At 42.2% G+C, this 20,330-nt stretch overlaps 1 protein-coding gene across 2 annotated transcripts in view; it reads right to left on the bottom strand.

The window, feature by feature from the left end:
• Window positions 1–20,330, bottom strand: part of LOC122799277 (monocarboxylate transporter 4-like) — a 712,696-nt gene that overhangs the window by 64,908 nt on the left and 627,458 nt on the right. For both annotated transcript variants that reach the window (XM_044068231.1, XM_044068233.1), the window contains one exon: window positions 19,540–19,683. In XM_044068231.1, the coding sequence (XP_043924166.1) occupies window positions 19,540–19,683 (144 nt within the window). The remainder of the gene's footprint in view (window positions 1–19,539; window positions 19,684–20,330) is intronic.

Raw genomic sequence — 20,330 nt, 5'->3', positions numbered from 1 at the left:
ATGTACATACTGTGGCACCCAAACCTTTATGCTCTAGCAATCTCTTTTGTCATTCATTACGAGATTTCAAACTTGGATTACCGGTCACACTGGATCCTGATTTTCTGTGACTAGGTTCAAAGTTATAAGGTCAGAACGTCGGGACACTGGTAGGTGTGATGACAAGAGCAGGAAGGATCAGACTCTAATGCCAAGCTCCAAGGGAAATGTATGGCCTGACATCACAGTGTTACAGAACTAACACATCTTTCAATAAACATGCAGCTTTTCACTCACAAAATACTAATCTGCTTTACAAACTAAGATATGCCTACAAAGTTAACTCAGCTGTACAGACAGAGACTTTTTTTATAAACAGTGAAAGTGCTTCAACAGATAGTTGCGCACTGTGACAACACTCTTCAGTGACATATCTAAACAGTGCCATAATGTTATAATGTTAAATTTTAATAATACAAATCATGCAATAAAACAGAAACTCTGCCAGCCTAGTAGCAAAATCTTAAGCTAAACTGTTTAATAGTTTTATGTGCAACTCCACACTTCCATATAAGATGAAAACAAAACACATAAATGTAAAAAAAAAAAAAAAAAAAAAAAGAATTTTCTATAAATATTACCCAAAAGGGATTCTGAAAAAAAAATCAGAAGGGATGCACTCACAGTACTGCACATAGCAATATTGGTTCATATAGTGTTTCTACAAAGGAACTAGAATTTGAGTCAGGACAACAGTGATACTACAATAACATATAACACTGTAATGTAACTACACAGAAGCACCTCAGTTTTACTCTACAACATACACAACAGTACTGTGATATAACTAGCATAGCAACATTGCACCCCAATTCATTGGATTACTACTGCAGTAGTTACTGCAGCAACATACATTATATCACTATAATGTAATTAGCACAGCAACACTATGCTTCAGCACTGCTCTGTAACCGCTGCAGTAACAAACATTACAACACAGTAATGCAACTAGCACAGCAATACTACACATCATCACTGCATTATAAATACTGCAGTGGCATTCAACATTGCAATGTGACTAAAACACTGCAGTGCAACAAATACACAACATACATCACTGCACCTATAACACAATAAGAAAAGCAACTTTGCACCTCTGCACTGCACTGTAACTACTGTAGTAACATATACTGCAGCACTGTAATACCATTACACAGTAGCATTGCAGAATTACTGCAGTAATATACATTATATTATGTAACTAGCACAGCAACACTGTACCTCAGCACTGCATCATACCTAGTGCAGTATTATACATTACAACACTGCACCTCAACACTACATTGTAACTACTGCAGTAACATACAAAATTGTAATATAACTACACAGCAGCACTGCAGTGTAATAAACATATATTATGACACTATAATGTAACTAGCACAGCACACTGTACTGTAACTACTCTAGCAACATATATTATGTCACTTTAATAGAACTACTCAGCAGCACTATACATTACAGCACTGTCCATCAATCCATCTTCAACCCCTTTTCCCAGTTTGCACATGGGGTTGGAGTGTCACTTCAATAGTGACAATCATCTACAGCCGAGGTATACACCACCAGGTAGCTAGCCCTGCCATGGTAGTCCATCCATACCACACATTCACATGCACACTCACACCTAGGGCCAATTTAGAGTGTCCAATCCACCTGCTGCTATGTCTTTGGAATACGGGAGAAAACTGGAGCACCAGGAGGAAACCCATGCAAACACAGGGAGGACATGCAGACTCTGCACAGAAGGCAGCCCAACTGAGAATCGAGCTGGGGAACCTCTTGCTGTGAGATGACAGTGCTAACCACTGCACCACTAATGTAACTAAAACAGTACCAGTGCATTGTAACTACTGCAGTAACATACATAAAGTACAGTTTTGTACCTACATCTGCATCTGCAGTCCTAACATATGGGTTGTCCTGCCTCAGGCAGCCCTTCAGTCGGCCGGATTCCAAAGTCTGGGTCTGGCCTCGGCTGATGTCGCACTTCACCCGACGTCATAGCTGCTGTTTATTGGGTATAAAGGCATCAGCCGATGCCATTTTCCTCAGTGTTTCTTGCCCCAGATGCCAGGTGCCCTCTAGGAAGGCCAAATTTGGATAAATGCAAATGGTTCCAAACAGTAGAGAGCAAACAATATAAGCATGTATATACATATATACAAACAAATACACCATAATAGATTCCCCCAGCTAGCTACAAGATGGGCAAATACCTAGGAGTACCACAGAGGAAGGAGGGTGGGTAATCCTGACTGCAGATGCATACCTCTCGGACATCTACATTTATGGTAGGTACAAAACTGTACTATGTCCTTCAAGGATGCATCTGCAGTCCTAACATATGGGTAGAATACCATAGCCAAACTGCGGGTGGAGGCACTAAGATGATTATGGTGTAGCTAAGATCCCTTGCAAAACAGCAGTTGCAAAACCTGCTCGGGATCTGGAGTATAAAGGTAGGTTATAATGCTTGGCAAATGTATGCACGGAGCTCCAAGTAGCAGCTTCTAAAATGTCTTTGGTAGCCACTCCTCGTAGGAAAGCTGTAGTAGTGGCTGTAGCTCTTGTGGAGTGAGGTCTGATGTTTTCTGGAGTTGTCTTTCCATGAAATGAGTAACAAAATCTAATGCAATTTCCTATCCATTTTGAGATTGTCTGTTTTGAAATTGCTTTTCCTTCCATTCCTGTTGCATACGCTACCAGAAGCTGGTCAGTCTTTCTGCTGGTCTTGGTTCTGTCCAGATAATAGCGCAATTGCCTGTGCACATCCAATGTATGTAGTAGTCTTTCCCCCCTGTTCTGTGGGTTGGGGAAGAATGTTGGCAGGTGGATTGCCTGGTTCAATGATACCCTGGAGACCACTTTTGGCATAAAAGTAGGATTAGTTCTCAAGGACACTCTATCCTGATGGAAGTTAAGGAAGGGCTGTACTGCCATTAATGCCTGTAATTCAGAAACCCTTCTTGCTGAAGTGATTGCAAGCAGGAAAGCAGTTTTCCAAGATAAGAACTGTAATTCTGCTGTTGCTGCTGGTTCGAAGGGGAAGTGTTAACTTTTCCAGCACAAAGTTAAGGTCCCATGTAGGCAAGGTGGCTTCCTTGGAGGCTTTACATTTTAATTCCTCTCAGAAACTGCCTGAGTAGAGGATGAGAGAAGACTGGAGGATCCATGTTGTATTCTGCTGAAATTGCTGATGCATGAATCTTAATGGAGGAGTAAGACAGGCCATTGTGGAAAAGTTCTGCTAAGTATTCCAGGATGTTAGCTATGTTTGCTAATGATACATTTTCTCCTTTGCTGCACTCCAAATGAGGTATCTTTTCCATTTGGCTGAATAAGTCTTCCTTGTGGAGGGTCTGCGAGCCTCCAGGATAATGTCTTTAACCCTCTGAGATAAGTCTGGGTTATTTTGCTTTATGTAATATTCCAAGCAGCTAGCTGCAGTGTTTTCAAGTTTGGATGTAGGATCTTGTAGTTGTTCTGTGTTAGCAGTAAAGGAACCAGAGGTAGAGGCCCTGCGTGTGTCAGAGACATACTCCTCAGTAGTGGGTACCAATGCTGCCTCGGCCAGTCTGGAGCTATCAGGATGATCCTTGGGTGATCTTCTTTGATCTTCAGTAGCACTTTGTGCATCAAAGGAAGAGGTGGGAATGCATATGCTGTCAGGTTTTCCCAACTGAAGGATAGGGAGTCCACCTTCCAAGCAAGTGGGTGGTATGTCCTTGTGCAGAATTTCCTCAATTGGTGGTTGTGTGGGGATGCGAACAGGTCTATTTCTGGTAGTCCCCATTTCTTTGTAATGGTTTTGAAGATGTCTGGATGCAGCATCCATTCGTGGGCATCCGTGGTAGTTCTGCTTAAGGTGTCTGCTAGTGCATTTTCTTTTCCTGGCACAAATTTGGCCTGGAGTTGAATTTTGTGATTCAGGGCCACATTCCACAGGTCCATTGCCATCCGGCATAGAGGATATGAGTGTGTGCCTCCCTGTTTGTTGATATACCAAATAACTGTGGTGTTGTCCGTCCTTATCAGCAAATGACCTTGTTGAAGAAAAGGTCTGAATGTCTGAAGTGCCTGTTTCACTGCCAGCATCTCTTTTTGATTTACATGTAGATTCAGCTGGTCTTGTGTCCATAGGCCTTGTATACACTTGTCCACCATGTGTGCCCCCCAGCCTAGGTCTGAGGCGTCCGTGGTGATAGTCTGGCTTGGGTGGGGTTTGTGGAAGGGCAGACCTCTGTTCAGCTGACAGGCCTGAGCCCACCACCGGAATTCTTGTTTCAGGCATGGAATTATTGGAATCTGGGCTTCTAGACTGTGCTTGTGTTGAGACCATAAATTCCTTAGGTACCATTGCAACTTCCTCATATGTAGCCTGGCATGTGGAATCAATATTATGCAGGATGCCATGTATCCGAGGGCTTGCAGGACTTTCCTTGCTGTAAGCTGGTTCTGCGTTGTTAATGCCATGAAATAGAGTGGTAGTTGCTTTTGCTTTTCTGCTGTGAGAAATGCCATTTGCTTTGTTGTGTCCAGTTCTGCACCCAAGAATGTTATCCTTTGGGATGGTACCAGCCTTGACTTTTCATGTTGACTGTGTATCCCAGGGCTTGCAGTAGTTGTATTACCTTTTCCAAATCTTTTGTTAATTTGGTCTTGTTGTCCGCTTGTATCAGGCAGTCATCCAGGTATGGATAAATTTGAATTCCCTGAAGCCTGCAATGAGCAATTACTGATGCCAGGCATTTCGTGAATACAGATAAGCCAAAGGGCAATGCTGAGAATTGATAATGCTCTGATCCTGCAAGAAATCTGAGGTATCTTCTGCAATCTGGTCGTATAGGGACGTGCAGGTATGCCTCCTTGAGATCTAGAGTCACCAGCCAAGACTCCTTGCCCAGCATGGGAAGAAGTTGCTGTAGGGTCAGCATTTTGAATTTTGGAACAATGAGATATGTGTTCAAAGCGGACAGGTCGAGAATAGGTCTCCATTGGTTTTCTTTTCTTGGAACCAGGAAAAGTCTGGAGTAAAATCCTTGCCCTTGTTCCACCTTTTCTATAGCTCTCATCCTTAGTAGGTGGTTGATTTGTGCTAGAGCATTTGTTTTTGGTTTGGTGGTAGGTTTGGCATTCCTCTCTTTTTTGGTAGAGTGTGGAAGTGAAACCTGTAGCCTTTGTCTATTGTCTGTAAAATCCATTTGTCTCCTGTAATGTAATGCCAGTTTACGGAAAATAAGGCAAGCTTTCCGCCTAAGGGTGCTTGCAGTTGTTCCTATCAGAGTCAAGTCATTGTGTCTGTCCTGTGGGAGTGGTCGTAGCTGGATCTGTGGCAGTACTTCTGTGGTTGTTAGGCTGCCACTGACGTCCCCTGTAGGCACCTCTGGATTGACCTCTGCCTCTTATTTCTGCCTCTCTGTGCTCTTGAGGTATCTGGAAAGGACCAATTCTTCGAAGGCCAGTTTCTACTAAACCTCGGAGGCTGAACCTGTAAGAAATCCTTGACTGTTTGGACAGATTTTGCTTTTTCTTCCACCTTCTTTAGCACTTGCTGTGCAGGAGAACCAAACAAACTTTGTTTCTCCATGGGAGCATCTAGAAGCTTTGACTTTACATGGTCTGGTAAGGATTGCTCTTTTAACCAGGCATGCCTTCTAATCACTGTTCCAGTCATAGCTGATCTAAAGGAAGCCTCCAGTGCATCATAGCTGCATTTTAAGGAATGATTACTGACCTGTTGAGTGTTATGTACCAAATCCTGAAGGGACTTACGGTCTATAGGTTCAGGAGAGGACAGTTTTTTATTTAGCTGGTCTAACAAAAATTCCTGATACTGAATCATGTGGAATTGACAGTTTAAGGCCCTAGCGAAAGAGTAGCAGAAGTATAAACTTTTACCCCATCTCTCTAATGCTCTAGATTCTCTTTCAGAGGGAGGGTTTTGGCAGAGGCAGCTGCTACAGCTTTGGGGCCCTGTGAAATGGTTTCAGGATCTGCAATAGGAGCCTTATACAAGTGAAAGTGTGTGTCCGGGACCCTGTAATATCTGTCAGGCTTGGCAGGGGCCGGGGGAATAGAGTCAGGGGCAGTACAGGCATCATTATAAGCATCATCAACAACTGTGAGTACTGGAGGAATGGCTAAAGGCCTATGCTGTGGTAAATGTAAAAAGGTCCTTAACCTTTTCCTTGAATCTGAAAAATCCTGGCCCTGCCATTGAAAATGCTCTCTCATAGCATGCAAGGTTTCCCCAAAAGAAAATTCCTCTGGAGGAGAGGCAGAAGGAATGGAGTCTTCTGCATCAGAATCCTCATAAGGAGAATATGGGCCTTCTGGAGGACCTGAGTTGTCTGAATCATCCGAGGAATAGTCTGTAGAAACAGGATCCGGGAGCTCTGCTCTAGGCCTCTTCTCTGGAGGGGGTTGAGAGGCCCTGTCTGGGTGAGGTTGGGATCCCCTGATCAAAGAAATGAGATCCTCAGCCAAGCTGAGCATTTGGGAACTGGAGGTAGGCCTGTGTGAGGGGTTTTAGCAGGCAAGGCCTTAGAAGATTTAGCTGCTTTAGCCCTAGAAAAGCCTCGATAGACATAGATGCAGGGGGCCTAGCAGCTCCACGTGCAGGAGTAGATATGTCTAAAGGAATAGTATCTGATAAATCCTGGGAGCCTGCTACAGCAGAGGTAAGTTCAGTAGCGGATTCAGCCATGCTGTGTGAGGCCTAGGACTCGGTTTTGGCTTATCCGTGGTTTGTCGGTCCTTTCTCCGGCATTTTGTAAGCAAAAGCGGGACCAAAACTCCTCTGCAAACTCCGACCGACGTCTAAGTGTCCCTCGGTTGAAGGAAGCACAGGCTAGACAAGCTGATACGGCGTGGTCTGGGCCTAAGCAAGGAAGGCAGCAAGAGTGGAAATCCTTATGAGGTATTTGTTTCCCACAAGTTAAACAATTATTTACGTTTTCTGACATCGGCTGAGGCAAGAAAGAAGCTTTTAGAAGTCTTCGGTAGTAGTAATCTCTGGATCTGACCGACCGGCACTTGCGAACAGCTTTTGCTTCGGGCACCGCGCGGCAAGAAAGACTGGGGAAAATGGTGTCGGCTGATGCCTTTATACCCAATAAACAGCAGCTATGACGTCGGGTGAAGTGCAACATCAGCCGAGGCCAGACCCAGACTTTGGAATCCGGCCGACCGAAGGGCTGCCTGAGGCAGGACAACCCATATGTTAGGACTGCAGATGCATCCTTGAATGACATCAGCACTGTTATGTAACTAGACAACAGTACTGCAGTGCAAAAATGCAGATAGCACAGCAACATTGCACCTCAACAATGGACTGTATCTTCTGTAACATATGTCACACTACTACAGTTTACCATAACAGCACTGCACCTCAACACTTCAGTGTCAATGCAGCAACATGCATTACAGCACTACTACACACAAGCAGTACACTACAAAACTGCAAGTATAACTACCATAGTAGCAATGCACTCAACAATGCAGAGTACTTACTGCAGAAGCAAGCCTTACAGCACTGTAATGCCATAGCAGTACTGCACTACAATGCTACACTGCAGCTACCACAGCAACATACATTACATCACTGTGGTATAATTACCACAGCAGAGTTTTACCTCAGTGCTGCAGTGCAGCTACTGCAGCAGCAGACATTATAGAACTGTTATGTAACTACCACTGTGACTAGTCTACACATCAGTGGCCCCACTACATACTCAGGTAATTACAGACCCATCAGCCTCATCAGTCTTATATGCAAAGCCATGGAATGTATCATAGCATAACTCATTTATGCAGACGTAAGCAACTTAATTTATCTAGACCCCACTAAGAAGGTCCTGTTTCCTGAACCTAGTAAATATCTTAGGTTACAGAGATAATGAACAGTGGTCACTCAGTGCACATTGTTTATCTTGCCCTTGCTAAGGCTTCTGCCACTATTCCACCATGCAGGTATTACTGCAAAGTTAGACAAACTTAACAGCCTATTACTTCAAGCTCCCATGAACTCAATATGCATGAGATGCTCATATATTAAGAACCTAGAATTCATCTCACTCACTGGTCAGTACAACTGACACTAAGAAGGTTGTCAGCATGCACACCACACCTCCTGCACCAACCAATCCAACTGTTATGTAACTACCATAAACCTACATATTCGGAGGTCCTTACAAGTAGCTTACCTAAACACCAGAGACCTCCTAAACATACAAGCATACTTCACATATGTCCAATTTTACTTATTATTTTATTTTACATTTATTAACCGGTAAAGTCCAACTTCGAATGTAGCCAATTTTCAGTGGAGGCCCGGGGAGATATGCTCCAGATGCATGTCTTTGAACGTGGGAGGAAATCAGACCACCTGGAAGAAACCCACATGAACGCAGGGAAGACATGCAGACTCCGCAGAGAAGGCACTTCAATGCAGGACTTAGTATACATAACATCACATGCCTAAAGCACAGCTCAAAACCAAATATTCTAGTTAAAGGTGACTCTATTGTGAGACACACAGATATCCCTCTCACCAGGCTGGATAAGGAAAAGGTCACGGGCAGCTGTCTGTCAGGTGCCGGGATTCACCACATCACACAAACACTCAAGTCTCTCAACAACAACACTGTTATAACTCCATCATAGTTCATGTTGGTGTGAACGAGTTGAGACATACCTCACTGGACTATATGAAGAGAGACATGACAGAGCTCTCTGATTATGTGCCTCAGGCAGGTATGTCTCTAGCCTTAAACAACATCTTACTTTTGCCTAGGATGATGCCACAATACAAACAAAAAATAATTGACTTCAACAGTTGGCTTGCCAGTGATGATCTTCATCTGTCACCTCTGAGATTTTGGTTACTGACAAAGGCACTTGCCACCCCCATAGTGCCTGTTTTAGGCAATGCCACAAGAGCAAAATTCCTTATGTAAAAATACCCTCTAAATTTAACCTCAAGGTTACAGGTTCATAGGTTGGTGCTGGGCTATCGGCCCTAGAGCCTATACAAGCCTAGCCATAACAATTCCCTGGCTATTTCTTCCCACAGTATTTACTAAACATTAGGAGTCTAAACCTGAAACTGCACCAACTGGAAGCAGCCTTTAGCCTGTAAGATGCTGACATTTGTGCAGCCACAGAAACCTGGTTTAAAGCTGTGGAGAGAACCCCAGCCATAATAGATTACACTTCCTTCCACACATTCAGAGCACAAACTGAAGGCACAAGAACCAAAGGAGGTGGTGTATCTTTATTCATTAAAGATAAATACACTCTAGATTGGTTACACAGCACGATTCCATGGAATTACTTTAGGTGCAACTGACTATTAGTAAGAACCCTCTTCAAGTCACTGTCAGCTACAAGACCTCATCTACAAATCAGGACATCCATTCTGCCTACTTGAATGAGTCAATCAAGATACAACTGAACACCCTGGTTTTGGGTGACTTTAACTACCCAACCATTAACTGGGTAAATTATACAGGTACTAACTCATTTGCCCAAAGGTTTCTGGATTTCATTAACTCCAATGCCCTAGATCAGCTGGTTGATACATCCACAAGGGGCTCAAATATCCTGGATCTGGTAATCACCAAAATAGGGGACCGTTGTACTAACCCTAATGTACTGCCCTCCCTGGTGGGATCCGACCACAAATCAATCTTATTAGAAGCATCTATAACACCAGGCCCCCTACTCCCCAGCAGCAAGTAGACTAAAAAACCTCTCCAAGGCCAATTACAACCTTTTATGAGACAGCATAAATAGCTTCATAGCCCCCCCCCCCAAACCTGATGGAAAGGACACCTATGCTGGGTTATATAAAAATACCTTATAGGAACATCTATACAATTGTATTGATTCTGCAGTACCTGATAGGAAAAGTAAGATCTTCAAGGAGGAACAAACTTGCATGGTGGATATCTGCCATCAACAGGCTGTACAACAAGAGGAAGAAATTGCTGTCTAAGAGTAGGAAGGAAAGGTCTCATAACAGGAAACAGTCCCTCCCCAACTTAAACAAGCAAATAAGACTCCATGTGAAATCCTCCAAAGCTAATTACAAATCCAAATTAGCTTCTCAAACTAAGAACAACCATAAGGCATTCTTTAGTTACATCCAAAACCTCAAAGGAAAATCCCAGATTTGCGCTGAACTAGTAGTTAACAGTATTACATATACAGAACCTGTGGATATAGCAAACTTGCTGGCTGACATGTTCAGTGAAAACTCCCCCACCCCCCATTGCAACCACACACCCCCAAAGCATCCCCACCACCTAGTGTCTCTAATGAGTAGGTCTTAAATGCCCTCTCCAAAGCCAAAAATACAGCCTCTATGGGACCAGATAACATCTCAGGCTGTGTTCTGCAAGGGTTAAAACAGGAATTAGCACCCCACTGGGAACTCTTTTTAATCCCAGCCTATGCACTGGCTTCATACCAGAGTAACGGAAAACAGTTACTGTCATCCCTTTAGACAAAGAGGCTGCATCCACTGACCCTGGGAACTATAGACCCATTAGCTTTACCAGCTTTATCTGCAAGGCCATGGAACAAATCATTATAGATCTTATCAACAAAGATATAGAAAATCTCAAAACACTTGCTCCCACCCAGTCTGGCTTTGTCAAGTGGAGGTCTTGCCTGTTGAAATTGGTGGACTTCTTCGAGGCAGTCACCAAAGCCCTAGACTGTGCATAAGGCCTATCTGGACTTGTCCAAGGCCTTTGACACAATCCCCAACTCAGGCATCATTGATAAGCTCTCTCAGTTGGGTAGCAACCCATATATTGTCAGATGGGTTGCGAAATGGCTCACTGATAGAACTCATTCAGTTAAAACAGGTGAATCCATCTCCTCCAGCAGACCTGTAACCAGTGGCATCCCACAGGGATGGGTTCTGGGACCCCTACTGTTCAGAATCTACTTCTCCAAAGTCCAGGCAAAAACCACAAGCCTGATGAGGGGAGAGTACAGGAATGTTATAACCTCTTTTTTTCTGGAGGCAGTGCCCTTCCTGCTGACAAAGTTTGCAGATGACTGCAAAATGGGAGTGGTCACTGATTCCCCTAACGATGTCAACATCCTGCAAGAGGGACTTACACAGACAAATGACTGGTGCCAAAGTCATGGTCTTAAACTAAATGCAAAGAAATGTATTATCATCCTCTTTGGTAAGGGTGATGTTCCTGCAAACTACCACATGAACAGTAATACCCTAAGCATGCATTCAGTGGTGAGAGATCTGGGAACACAAGTTGACAACAACCTTAATGTTGATCACCATGTCTCCACAGTGGTAAGAAGGGCATTCTATATTGCTCATCTCATAAGGAAGGGCACTGCCTCCAAAAAAAAGAGGTTATAACCTCCCTGTACTCTCCCCTCATCAGGCCAGTAATAAAGTACAATGATCCATTTGGTATGTACTTTTCCAAGCAACTGCAGAGACCACGAAGGTCCCTTACAAAGAAAAATTCAGAGTCTCCAGCATCTGTCATATGGGGACAGACTGAAATCACTGTCACTTTACTCTGTATCATAAAGACTACTCAGAGGCGACCTGTGCCTTGCATATAGGGCAATCTCTGACCCTGCATTATTAAAAATGCTGCACATTTGCAAGTCAAAGGGTGCACAGGTCACTCGCTGAAAGGGCCTTAACCTGGTATGCAACATCAACAGAACCTGCTGGAAGGACAGAATGCTCTCCCAGAGGTTGCCTCACCTTTGAAACAGGCTTCCAATTCATGTTAAACATAGACCCTCATTAACCCTATTTAAGAGCAATTTGGATGATTGGATGGGTAGCTGCAAATTCAAAACAACACAAAATAGTCCAGCACCATGGGAATTTCCAGAATATATTATTCTTTGATGTGGCAACCCAAAAGAACAAGCAAACCAGTTTCTGCAGTAGTTAAGTCTTCCTCAGCACATTAACCAACATGATTTAACATCTCATTTAAATAATAAATTGTTGAATCAGAGTCTAAAGCTCACTGGTACACATCAGATCAGCTAAATTCATTAAGGCCTGGCTTAAATAAAGCACCCAGCCTAACAATCCAGCTGGATTATTTATCATTTAAAATAGAATGCCATCCTGTTTTACATGATTTATTTATTTATTATTTATTTATTTATTATTTATAACTGCAAATTCACCCTTGGGGTTCCACCTGTGTCTCTCCTGGACAGGGCAATAGGTGCTGACTTTAGTGTCTGCTTTAAAATGGACAATCTTGTGAACAAAGGTTGATATTTGGCTAGGCTTGTAACGGCTCCAGAGCCATTAGCCTAGTAACCTCCTATGATCTTATTGGCTATCAAACAGATCTCAGGTTGTGAAAGTTGCTGGTATCCTCTCTGAAGGTAAAATTGTAACTAGTAGGGTGTCACAATGATTCGTTCTGGGCTCTGTCCTGCTTGGCATTTATTTTGCAAACATCCACACCAATATCCCTGAAGTGTGGTTGACCAAGTTTGCTAATGACTACAAGCTGACACTGTTATCTGCCTATCCACTGATACTAAACTTCTCCAATCAGGGATGGAACATGTGCATACCTGGTATACTGAACACTGTCTCAAACTATATGCAAAAAAAGTGCAGCACAGTAGTGCTCATCAAAAAAGTAAAAAGCTAGTTCCACCTAAATGGCATTCCCCTTTACAAGGGTACAATTATATTTTATTTATTTATTTGACATTTGTTGACCGGGATAGTCCGACTGAGCAAAAATGACCTTTTTTAGCGGAGGCCCAGGGAGAAATGCTCCACAGTATAATAATCAAAAATAGTTACAAAATTAGGATGAAATACAGTAATAATATATAATATACAATAAACAGTGGAAAAATATTAGGAAAATGTTGCTGAAACTCAACTAAAAGTTAAACTAAACAATAATAGCAAGTCAAGAACAGTACTATAAAACGATAAAAATAAATTAAATAAGAATGTTCAAGCAATCGGAGATAAAAAATTATAGTAAAGAAAAATCAGCAGAACCATATTAAAGTAAGTATGTGGTTTAGTAAATATGTAAAGACTGAAACAAGTGCCAAAAACTACAAAAAGTTGTTTTTGAGGCAGTCACCAAAGCCGTAGACAAGGGTTCACACAGCATATCTTGACCTCGCCAAGGCTTTCGACACCATCCCCCATTCTGGAATTATAGCTAAACTCGCTAAACTAGGTATAAATCCCTATGTAACAAGATGGGTTGCCAACTGGATCACTGACAGAACCCACACTGTAAAAGTTGCAGACTCCAAATCTGATTTCAAACCAGTGACAAGTGGAGTAACACAGGGTTCAGTCCTGGGACCTCTCCTATTTGGTATCAACTTCTCTGAAGTACAGGTTAACACAGAAGGCTTCTGGCTAATGACATTCACAGATGACTGCAAACTAAGAGCCATAGTCAACTCCTCAAATGATGTGGACATCCTACAGAAGGGCCTCACTGAGACAGATGCCTGGTGTCAGAGGCATGGCCTCAAGCTCAATGCCAAAAAGTGCATTGTCATTCCCTTTGGCAAAAACTCTGTACCCATGAACTACCACATAAATGGCAGTCTACTTAATGCCGAATGTGTGATGAGACCTTGGGACCCAGGTGGACAGTAGTCTCTCCTTTGATAATCACATCACCACAGTACTCAGGAAATCCTTCTATGTAGCACAACTCATCACAAAAGGGTTCTCATCCAGGAAAAAAGAGGTCATTGTTCCCCTCTACTCGGCACTCATTAGACCCATTATAGAGTACAATGCCCCTTTTGGAATGCACCTCACAAGACATCTGCAGCAGCTGGAAAGGCCACAGAAGTACCTCACAAAGAGGATTACTGGCCTTAAACAGATGCCCTACACTGACCGTCTCAAAAAACCCCAGCTTCACTCTGTAACATATCGCCTGCTCCGAGGAGATCTCTGCCTAACATGTAAAGCTATGTTAAACCCAGAGCTGTTGGACATGCTACACCTAAAGAAATCCCAATCCCTCCGAGCTACACGCTCTAGGGACTTAAACCTTGTCACCACAATAAACAGGACATGCTGGAGGGATAGATTCCTGTCCCAGAGACTTCCTGTACTCTGGAACAAGCTACCCATCTATGTCAAGCAAAGTTCCCCATTAGCACTCTTCAAGAAAAATCTTGATGAGTGGATGGGAAATAGGAAATACACCCCGGGGATCACTTCTGTGGCTCTGCTCGACAGGGGCACAGGAAATTAACTTTCTTGGGTGGCATAATCCAGGGAACCTTGTTGGCTAGGCTTACTTAGGCCCTTGGGCCGATAGCCTAGTACCTACCTATGAAGCTATGGGAAACTTATGCATTGAAATTAGTGAGAAAGTATAGGAATAGCAGGTGGGAAGAAAGGTGTTGTTACCAAGGGGGGCGGGGATCAAGTGGGGTGATAAGAAACCACTTATGTGGACAACTCTGTCTCTCATTCATTCACCATATTTATACTATAGTTAGGAAATCCTTCTATCTGGCCCAGTTAATTACTAAGGGAATATCTTCACAATCCAGCAAAATCATTTTAACATTGTACTTTTTCCTTATTGGATCCATCATCGAATACAATGCACCATTAGTATTTTCAAATCCAATCATACTGTGCAACTGGAAAGGCCCCAATGATTTTCACCAAAAAAAAAATCAAAAGTCTTAAATCCTTTGATTATCCTGATAGATTAGCACATCTCTCCTTATTCTCAGCAACCTACCAATTTCTCTGAGGTGACCTGAGTCTCACTCTTTGAGCCATAAAAGATCCAATCATGTTTGACCTCCTATTTCTTTGCAAATCCAGTGGCTCTAAAACACCCATACTAGGGACCTAAATTTACACCAAAAGATAAGCCTCACTGGAGGGATAACTCAGCATTGTACTGGTGGGTTCTACTGATATGGTTGACAGGGAGTTTGGTTGACACTTGTTTAATTGACCACATTTGGTCGATTATACAGACAGTCGGCAATTGTGCAAGATCGACAATCCCTGGGTAGGGGAATATTACCTTTACCTGGGGATTGTGCGATTTTAGAGTTAGTATAATAATTAGTGCGGGGCTTGGAGGTGCAGGTGAAACAATGTTTAAAAGTTGCATGTGCCAAGGTTCCTCCTTGGTGCATGTGTACTAGGTATTCAAAGTTTCATTTTTAGATGTAGAGTGATTTACCTTCAGGATGTCGACATGTGTGTTAGTCGACCAGCTAAAGATAAATCATACTGTCTTATTGCTGGGAATACAATGTCTAACCCAACGTATTTCCAGCCCAGGATTAATTTACTACTATAGGTCAAGCAAAGTACTACTTTGTCTGCCTTTAAGACTAGTCTTGATTTTTGACTGGGAAGACATAAATTTATACCAGGATTTAGAAGACTTGTTAGTGCAGTAGGTGGTGTGTCATTCTCTTAATCTGAAGGTTGTGAATCCAATCCTCACATGGGGCATTTACTTCTCTGAAGTCAAGGCCAATGTCAGTGGCCTCTGGCTGATTAAATTTGCTGATTAGGAGCTGTCATAGAATCCCCCATTGATATCAATGTTGTCCAGGAAGGGTTGGCATAAAAATAACTGATGTCAGAGCCATGGACTAAAACTAAATGTCAAGAAATGAATAACAGTACCCTTTGGGAAGTCATCTACTCCTGGTAAGTATCATATTGACAACACACCCCTAAGTGTTGACCCAGTAGTCAGGGACTTGGGGTCACACATAGACAGTAAACTTCCCTTGAGCATCACATGTCTACAGTAGTGAGGAAATCATTCTATGTTGTGGAACGTATAAAGAGAGGTATGGCATGTAGGCCCAAGAAAGTCATTATTCCTCTGTATTCAGCATTCATCAGAGCTATCACTGAGTACAATGCCCCCTTTGGTATGTACTGGTCCAGGCATACCCAACAATTGGAATGTCCACGGAGGTTCCTCACTAAAAGAATGCAGGGCGTAAGTAACATGTCCTGTGCAGACTGCCTCAAGGTACTATCCCTCCTATAGGCTGTTGAGGGGAGATCTATGCCAGGCATAAAAGGCATTGTCAGATCCCACTCTGATAGCTCTCCTGCATATTTGCAAAACAAACAGCACCAGAATTACCCATTCTAAAGATCTAAACTTTGCCTGTGATATAATTAGGACCTTCTGGAGAGACAGGTACATATACCAGAGACTTCCCTTTCTCTGGAACAGGCTTCCCATACAAGTGAAGAAGAGTTTCTCCCTAACCCAATTCAAGTGTAACTTGGACAATTTAATAGGGAACAGGAAATTCATCCCTGGTTTGGCAAGAATGTCTCTAATGGACACAGGCAGCCTTCTAAATAGTTCATCTCCCTGGCCCCTGCTTGTAAATGTTTCATCTCCAAAGCACCTGCTTACACTTATCAAAGGTACCAGAACTTATCAGAGATTTGGGATGCATGGCTAGGTTTAAAAAGGCCCTTGTGGTCATTAGCTTAGTAAATACCTATGAACCTATTATACAGGCATGTTAGCGCTAATTACCTGACAGAAGAGACACCTGAAGCTTTTTCAGGGGTTGGGGTTGATATAATGGTTAAAACATTTACCTCATAGACACAAGGTGCAGAGTTTTATTCTTACCTTTGGGATGGGAAATTTGACTAGGCTTAAAATGGCATGCAAAGGCAGACAGCCTAGTACTAACTTATGAACCTGTAACTATCACGTGTGGCTCTGCTTGATTTTTTGTGAAGTGGGCACTTTTATTAAGTACTCCTAAAGGGCGGCAAGAATCATACTTCTACTACAGTTAGGAAATCCTTCTATCTGCTTAAAGGTTTATGTGGATAGACCTCTTATGGTCCCTGTAATCACATGCCTAGTACTGTTCTTATGTTCCAATGTTCTTACAGGATTGTAATGTAACTAGTACAACAGCAGTGCACTACAACATTTCTGCACAATTACTGCACAATATACATAACGTCACTATAATATAACTACCGCAAAAGCACAGTAACTCAACCCATCTGTATTAAGTACTGCAGGAACATGCAGTACAGTGCTGTAAAGTAACTGCAATAGCAACCCTGCAGAGTAACTAATGCAGTAACATACATGATTGCACGGTAATGCAACTACCATGAAAAGCATTGTGGTGCAGCAATGTAATTGATACAGCAGCACAATAATACATCACTTTAATGCAAACAGCAGATCAGCAAAGCACATGCAGCAAAGCAGTGTCACTATTGTGGCATGATACACAAGAGTACTAGAATGTTACTACAGTAGTAACATATCATTGGGCTGTGCAGTGGTGCATCGGTTAGCATTGTCACCTCACAGCAAGAGGTTCTCCGGTTCAATTCTCGACTGGGGTGCCTTTTGTATGGAGTCTGCATGTTCTCCCTGCATTTGTGTGTGTTTTCTCCAGGTGGTCCAATTTCCTCCCACATTCCAAAGACATACGTTTAGAGATGAAAATGGGCTCTGTCCCAGTCAGACTTTCCTGGTAAACCAATGTTATATAAATAAATAAATAAATAAAAATGACTATCCCAGATAAGGTCACCATGGACACTCTACTGACCAACAACATCAGGCTGAAAATATCAATTCCTATTACAGCAGGTCATCACCTTATCCTATCTTAGTTAAAAATACATAATAAAGGTGTGGTGTGGGGGGTTGAAAAGCTCTCCACAGTAGTCTTTACTGTATATAATAAAGTCTGTCTCACACACAAATCATAAAAGATTATCATCAGGTCACTGATCATTACCTGAGACTGTAGTTATGTGTTTGAGGCATGAATGCCAAAAAATTTACCTCAAAAGTGAAGCTTGAGAGGTGAACCTTGGCATCCATGTCGAGAACACATAATTAAAGGTTATGAATGGAGACCTGATCATAATTCTTTATAGTGCATAGAGCTTTACCTGCTCCATGTACTGCTAGTTGCAGGAAAAAAAATGCTAAGTGTTTTGTCAGCTTTCAAAACAGCAAAGCATTTAGTGAGCACTGTCAGAAAGACAGTGTAGCACAGTCCCTTTATGTTTACAGTCACCTTATCATGCCTCTCAAATGTCCATATTTTCTCAAAATGTCCAGATTTTTGCTTCATATATTTGGTCTGTTCCTCATAAAGTATTTGGTTTTTGGACAAATCACTGAGGATAGAACTCACTAAATAATGACATACATTTGCATCCTTCAGAAAATGCAGGTGAACACACATCCTGTTATCCTAGCTACTTGGTAAGTTTATAACAGAAAGGGACACCTTATTGGTACAGACAGTAGCCAGAAACAAACCTGTTTTTTATTTTGCTGCTGTGTTTTGCTGGTCAGTACTGGCAGATTTGACTGCCTAGTATGAGACCTAGTCTTAACAAGTTAAATAGGGTTGCTTAGGGACACACATAGATAGTTATCTAGCCTTTGATCATCACATGTCTACAGTGGTGAGGAAATCATTCGGTACTGAGCAACTTATAAACAAAGGTATGGCATCCAAGTCCAAGGAAGTCATTGTTCTGCTGTATTTGGCATTCATCAGACCTATCACTAAGTACAATGCCCCCTTTGGTATGTACCTAACCAGGCATATCCAACAACTGGAATGTCCACAGAGGTTCCTCACTAAAAGAATACAAGGCATAAGTAATATGTCCTATGCACACCACCTCAAGGCCCTATTCCTGTATTCTGTCTTCTACAGGCTTTTGAGGAGAGATCTATGGCTGGCATAGAGGCCAATATCAGACCCCACTCTGATGGATCTCCTGCATATCCATAAAACAAACAGTAGCAGAATTACCCATTCTAAAGACTTAAACCTTGCCTGTGATATAAATAGAACCTGCTGGAGAGATAGGTATGTATCACAGAGAGTACCCCGTCTATGGAACAGGTGTCCCAACCATGTGAAGCAGAGTTCCTTCCTAATCCAATTCAAGTGCAACTTGGAAAACTGGATGGAAAACTGGAAATTCATCCCTGGTTTGGCACCTATGTCTGTGATGCAAACAGGTAACCTGTAAATGGTTTATCTCCCAGGCCCATGCTTACACTTATCAAGGGCATCAGAACTTGCCAGAGATTTGGAATGCATGGCTAGGCTTAAAAAGGCCCTTGTGGTTGTTAGCCTAGTATATACCTATGAACCTATGAACATTTGTTAAGACTGAGTTTCACACCACATTAGCAATTAACTGATTTGTCTTTTTCTGAATAACAGAGCACAGTCACCATGCTCCATGCACTGCATATTATTAGCACTTCAAGGCTTCAGTGTTAGATCACAAAAGTGTAGTTTAGTGTTGTTAGTCATGTAAGTGTGGATGGTGAAGTTGTCAGTCATCTAAGATATCTGCAGCAGACAAACAACGCTCTAGTAACAGGTACTTTGTTTCACACACAGTACTTTTTGTTCACCATTGACACATATTCATCTCTTCCTTACCAGTAATGACTCCAGTAGTGAAGTAAATCTGAAAGATACTGGTACAGAAAGAGGCAGCAATCATGCCCAGAGAAGCAAAAAGACCTCCAACCATCATGACAGGGCGGCAGCCATAACGATTAACTAAGACGCTGCACAGAGGGCCTGAAATATGAAGGAAAAGAAAATCAGCATACAGCCTCAGTTGTGTAACAAATTCCAGCTTTGCATTTTATATTAATCTGTGATATGAAATGGTGGCTCAGCTTGACATCAACTTGGTCAGAATTCAGCTAACTTAATGACAGCAAAGATTTACCCCTTTTCTGATAGATGTGTAACCTGGAGGGGGTTCTAATTAGTTCATATGTGTGTGTGTGTGTGTGTGTGTGTGTGTGTGTGTGTGTGTGTGTGTGTGTGTGTGTGTGTGTGTGTGTGTGGGGATGACATTATTGTGCACGGGCATTGCATATGCTGTCATTAATAAGAAGAGCCACAAAAATGAAGTTAAACAAATACATCTCTGCCACCACTGTGAAGAAACACACATTTTGCTTGTATGAACGTTTGTTGTCAGAACTACTGCTGCTATGACTTCTCAAACAAATACAGACATACACTTACTTTTTATGTATAGCAGTAACTCATTTTGTTGTTTAAACATGGTTTTAGGAGCTAAATACTGCTGTTTTTTTTTTTCATTTGAAAAATACATCGGCAGATTTTTTCCTAGTGTTTTGGCAACATCTTTGAACTTTTCCTGTTGTATATTAAACAGTACATGTTCTCTGTACAAGGATAAAACAGTAAAC

Source organism: Protopterus annectens, chromosome 4.part0 (assembly GCF_019279795.1).
Source record: "Protopterus annectens isolate FY-2018-M chromosome 4.part0, PAN1.0, whole genome shotgun sequence".
Classification (NCBI taxonomy): domain Eukaryota; kingdom Metazoa; phylum Chordata; order Ceratodontiformes; family Protopteridae; genus Protopterus; species Protopterus annectens.
Note: the sequence above shows the minus strand (reverse complement) of the source record. Positions and strands in the feature narration are given on the sequence as shown.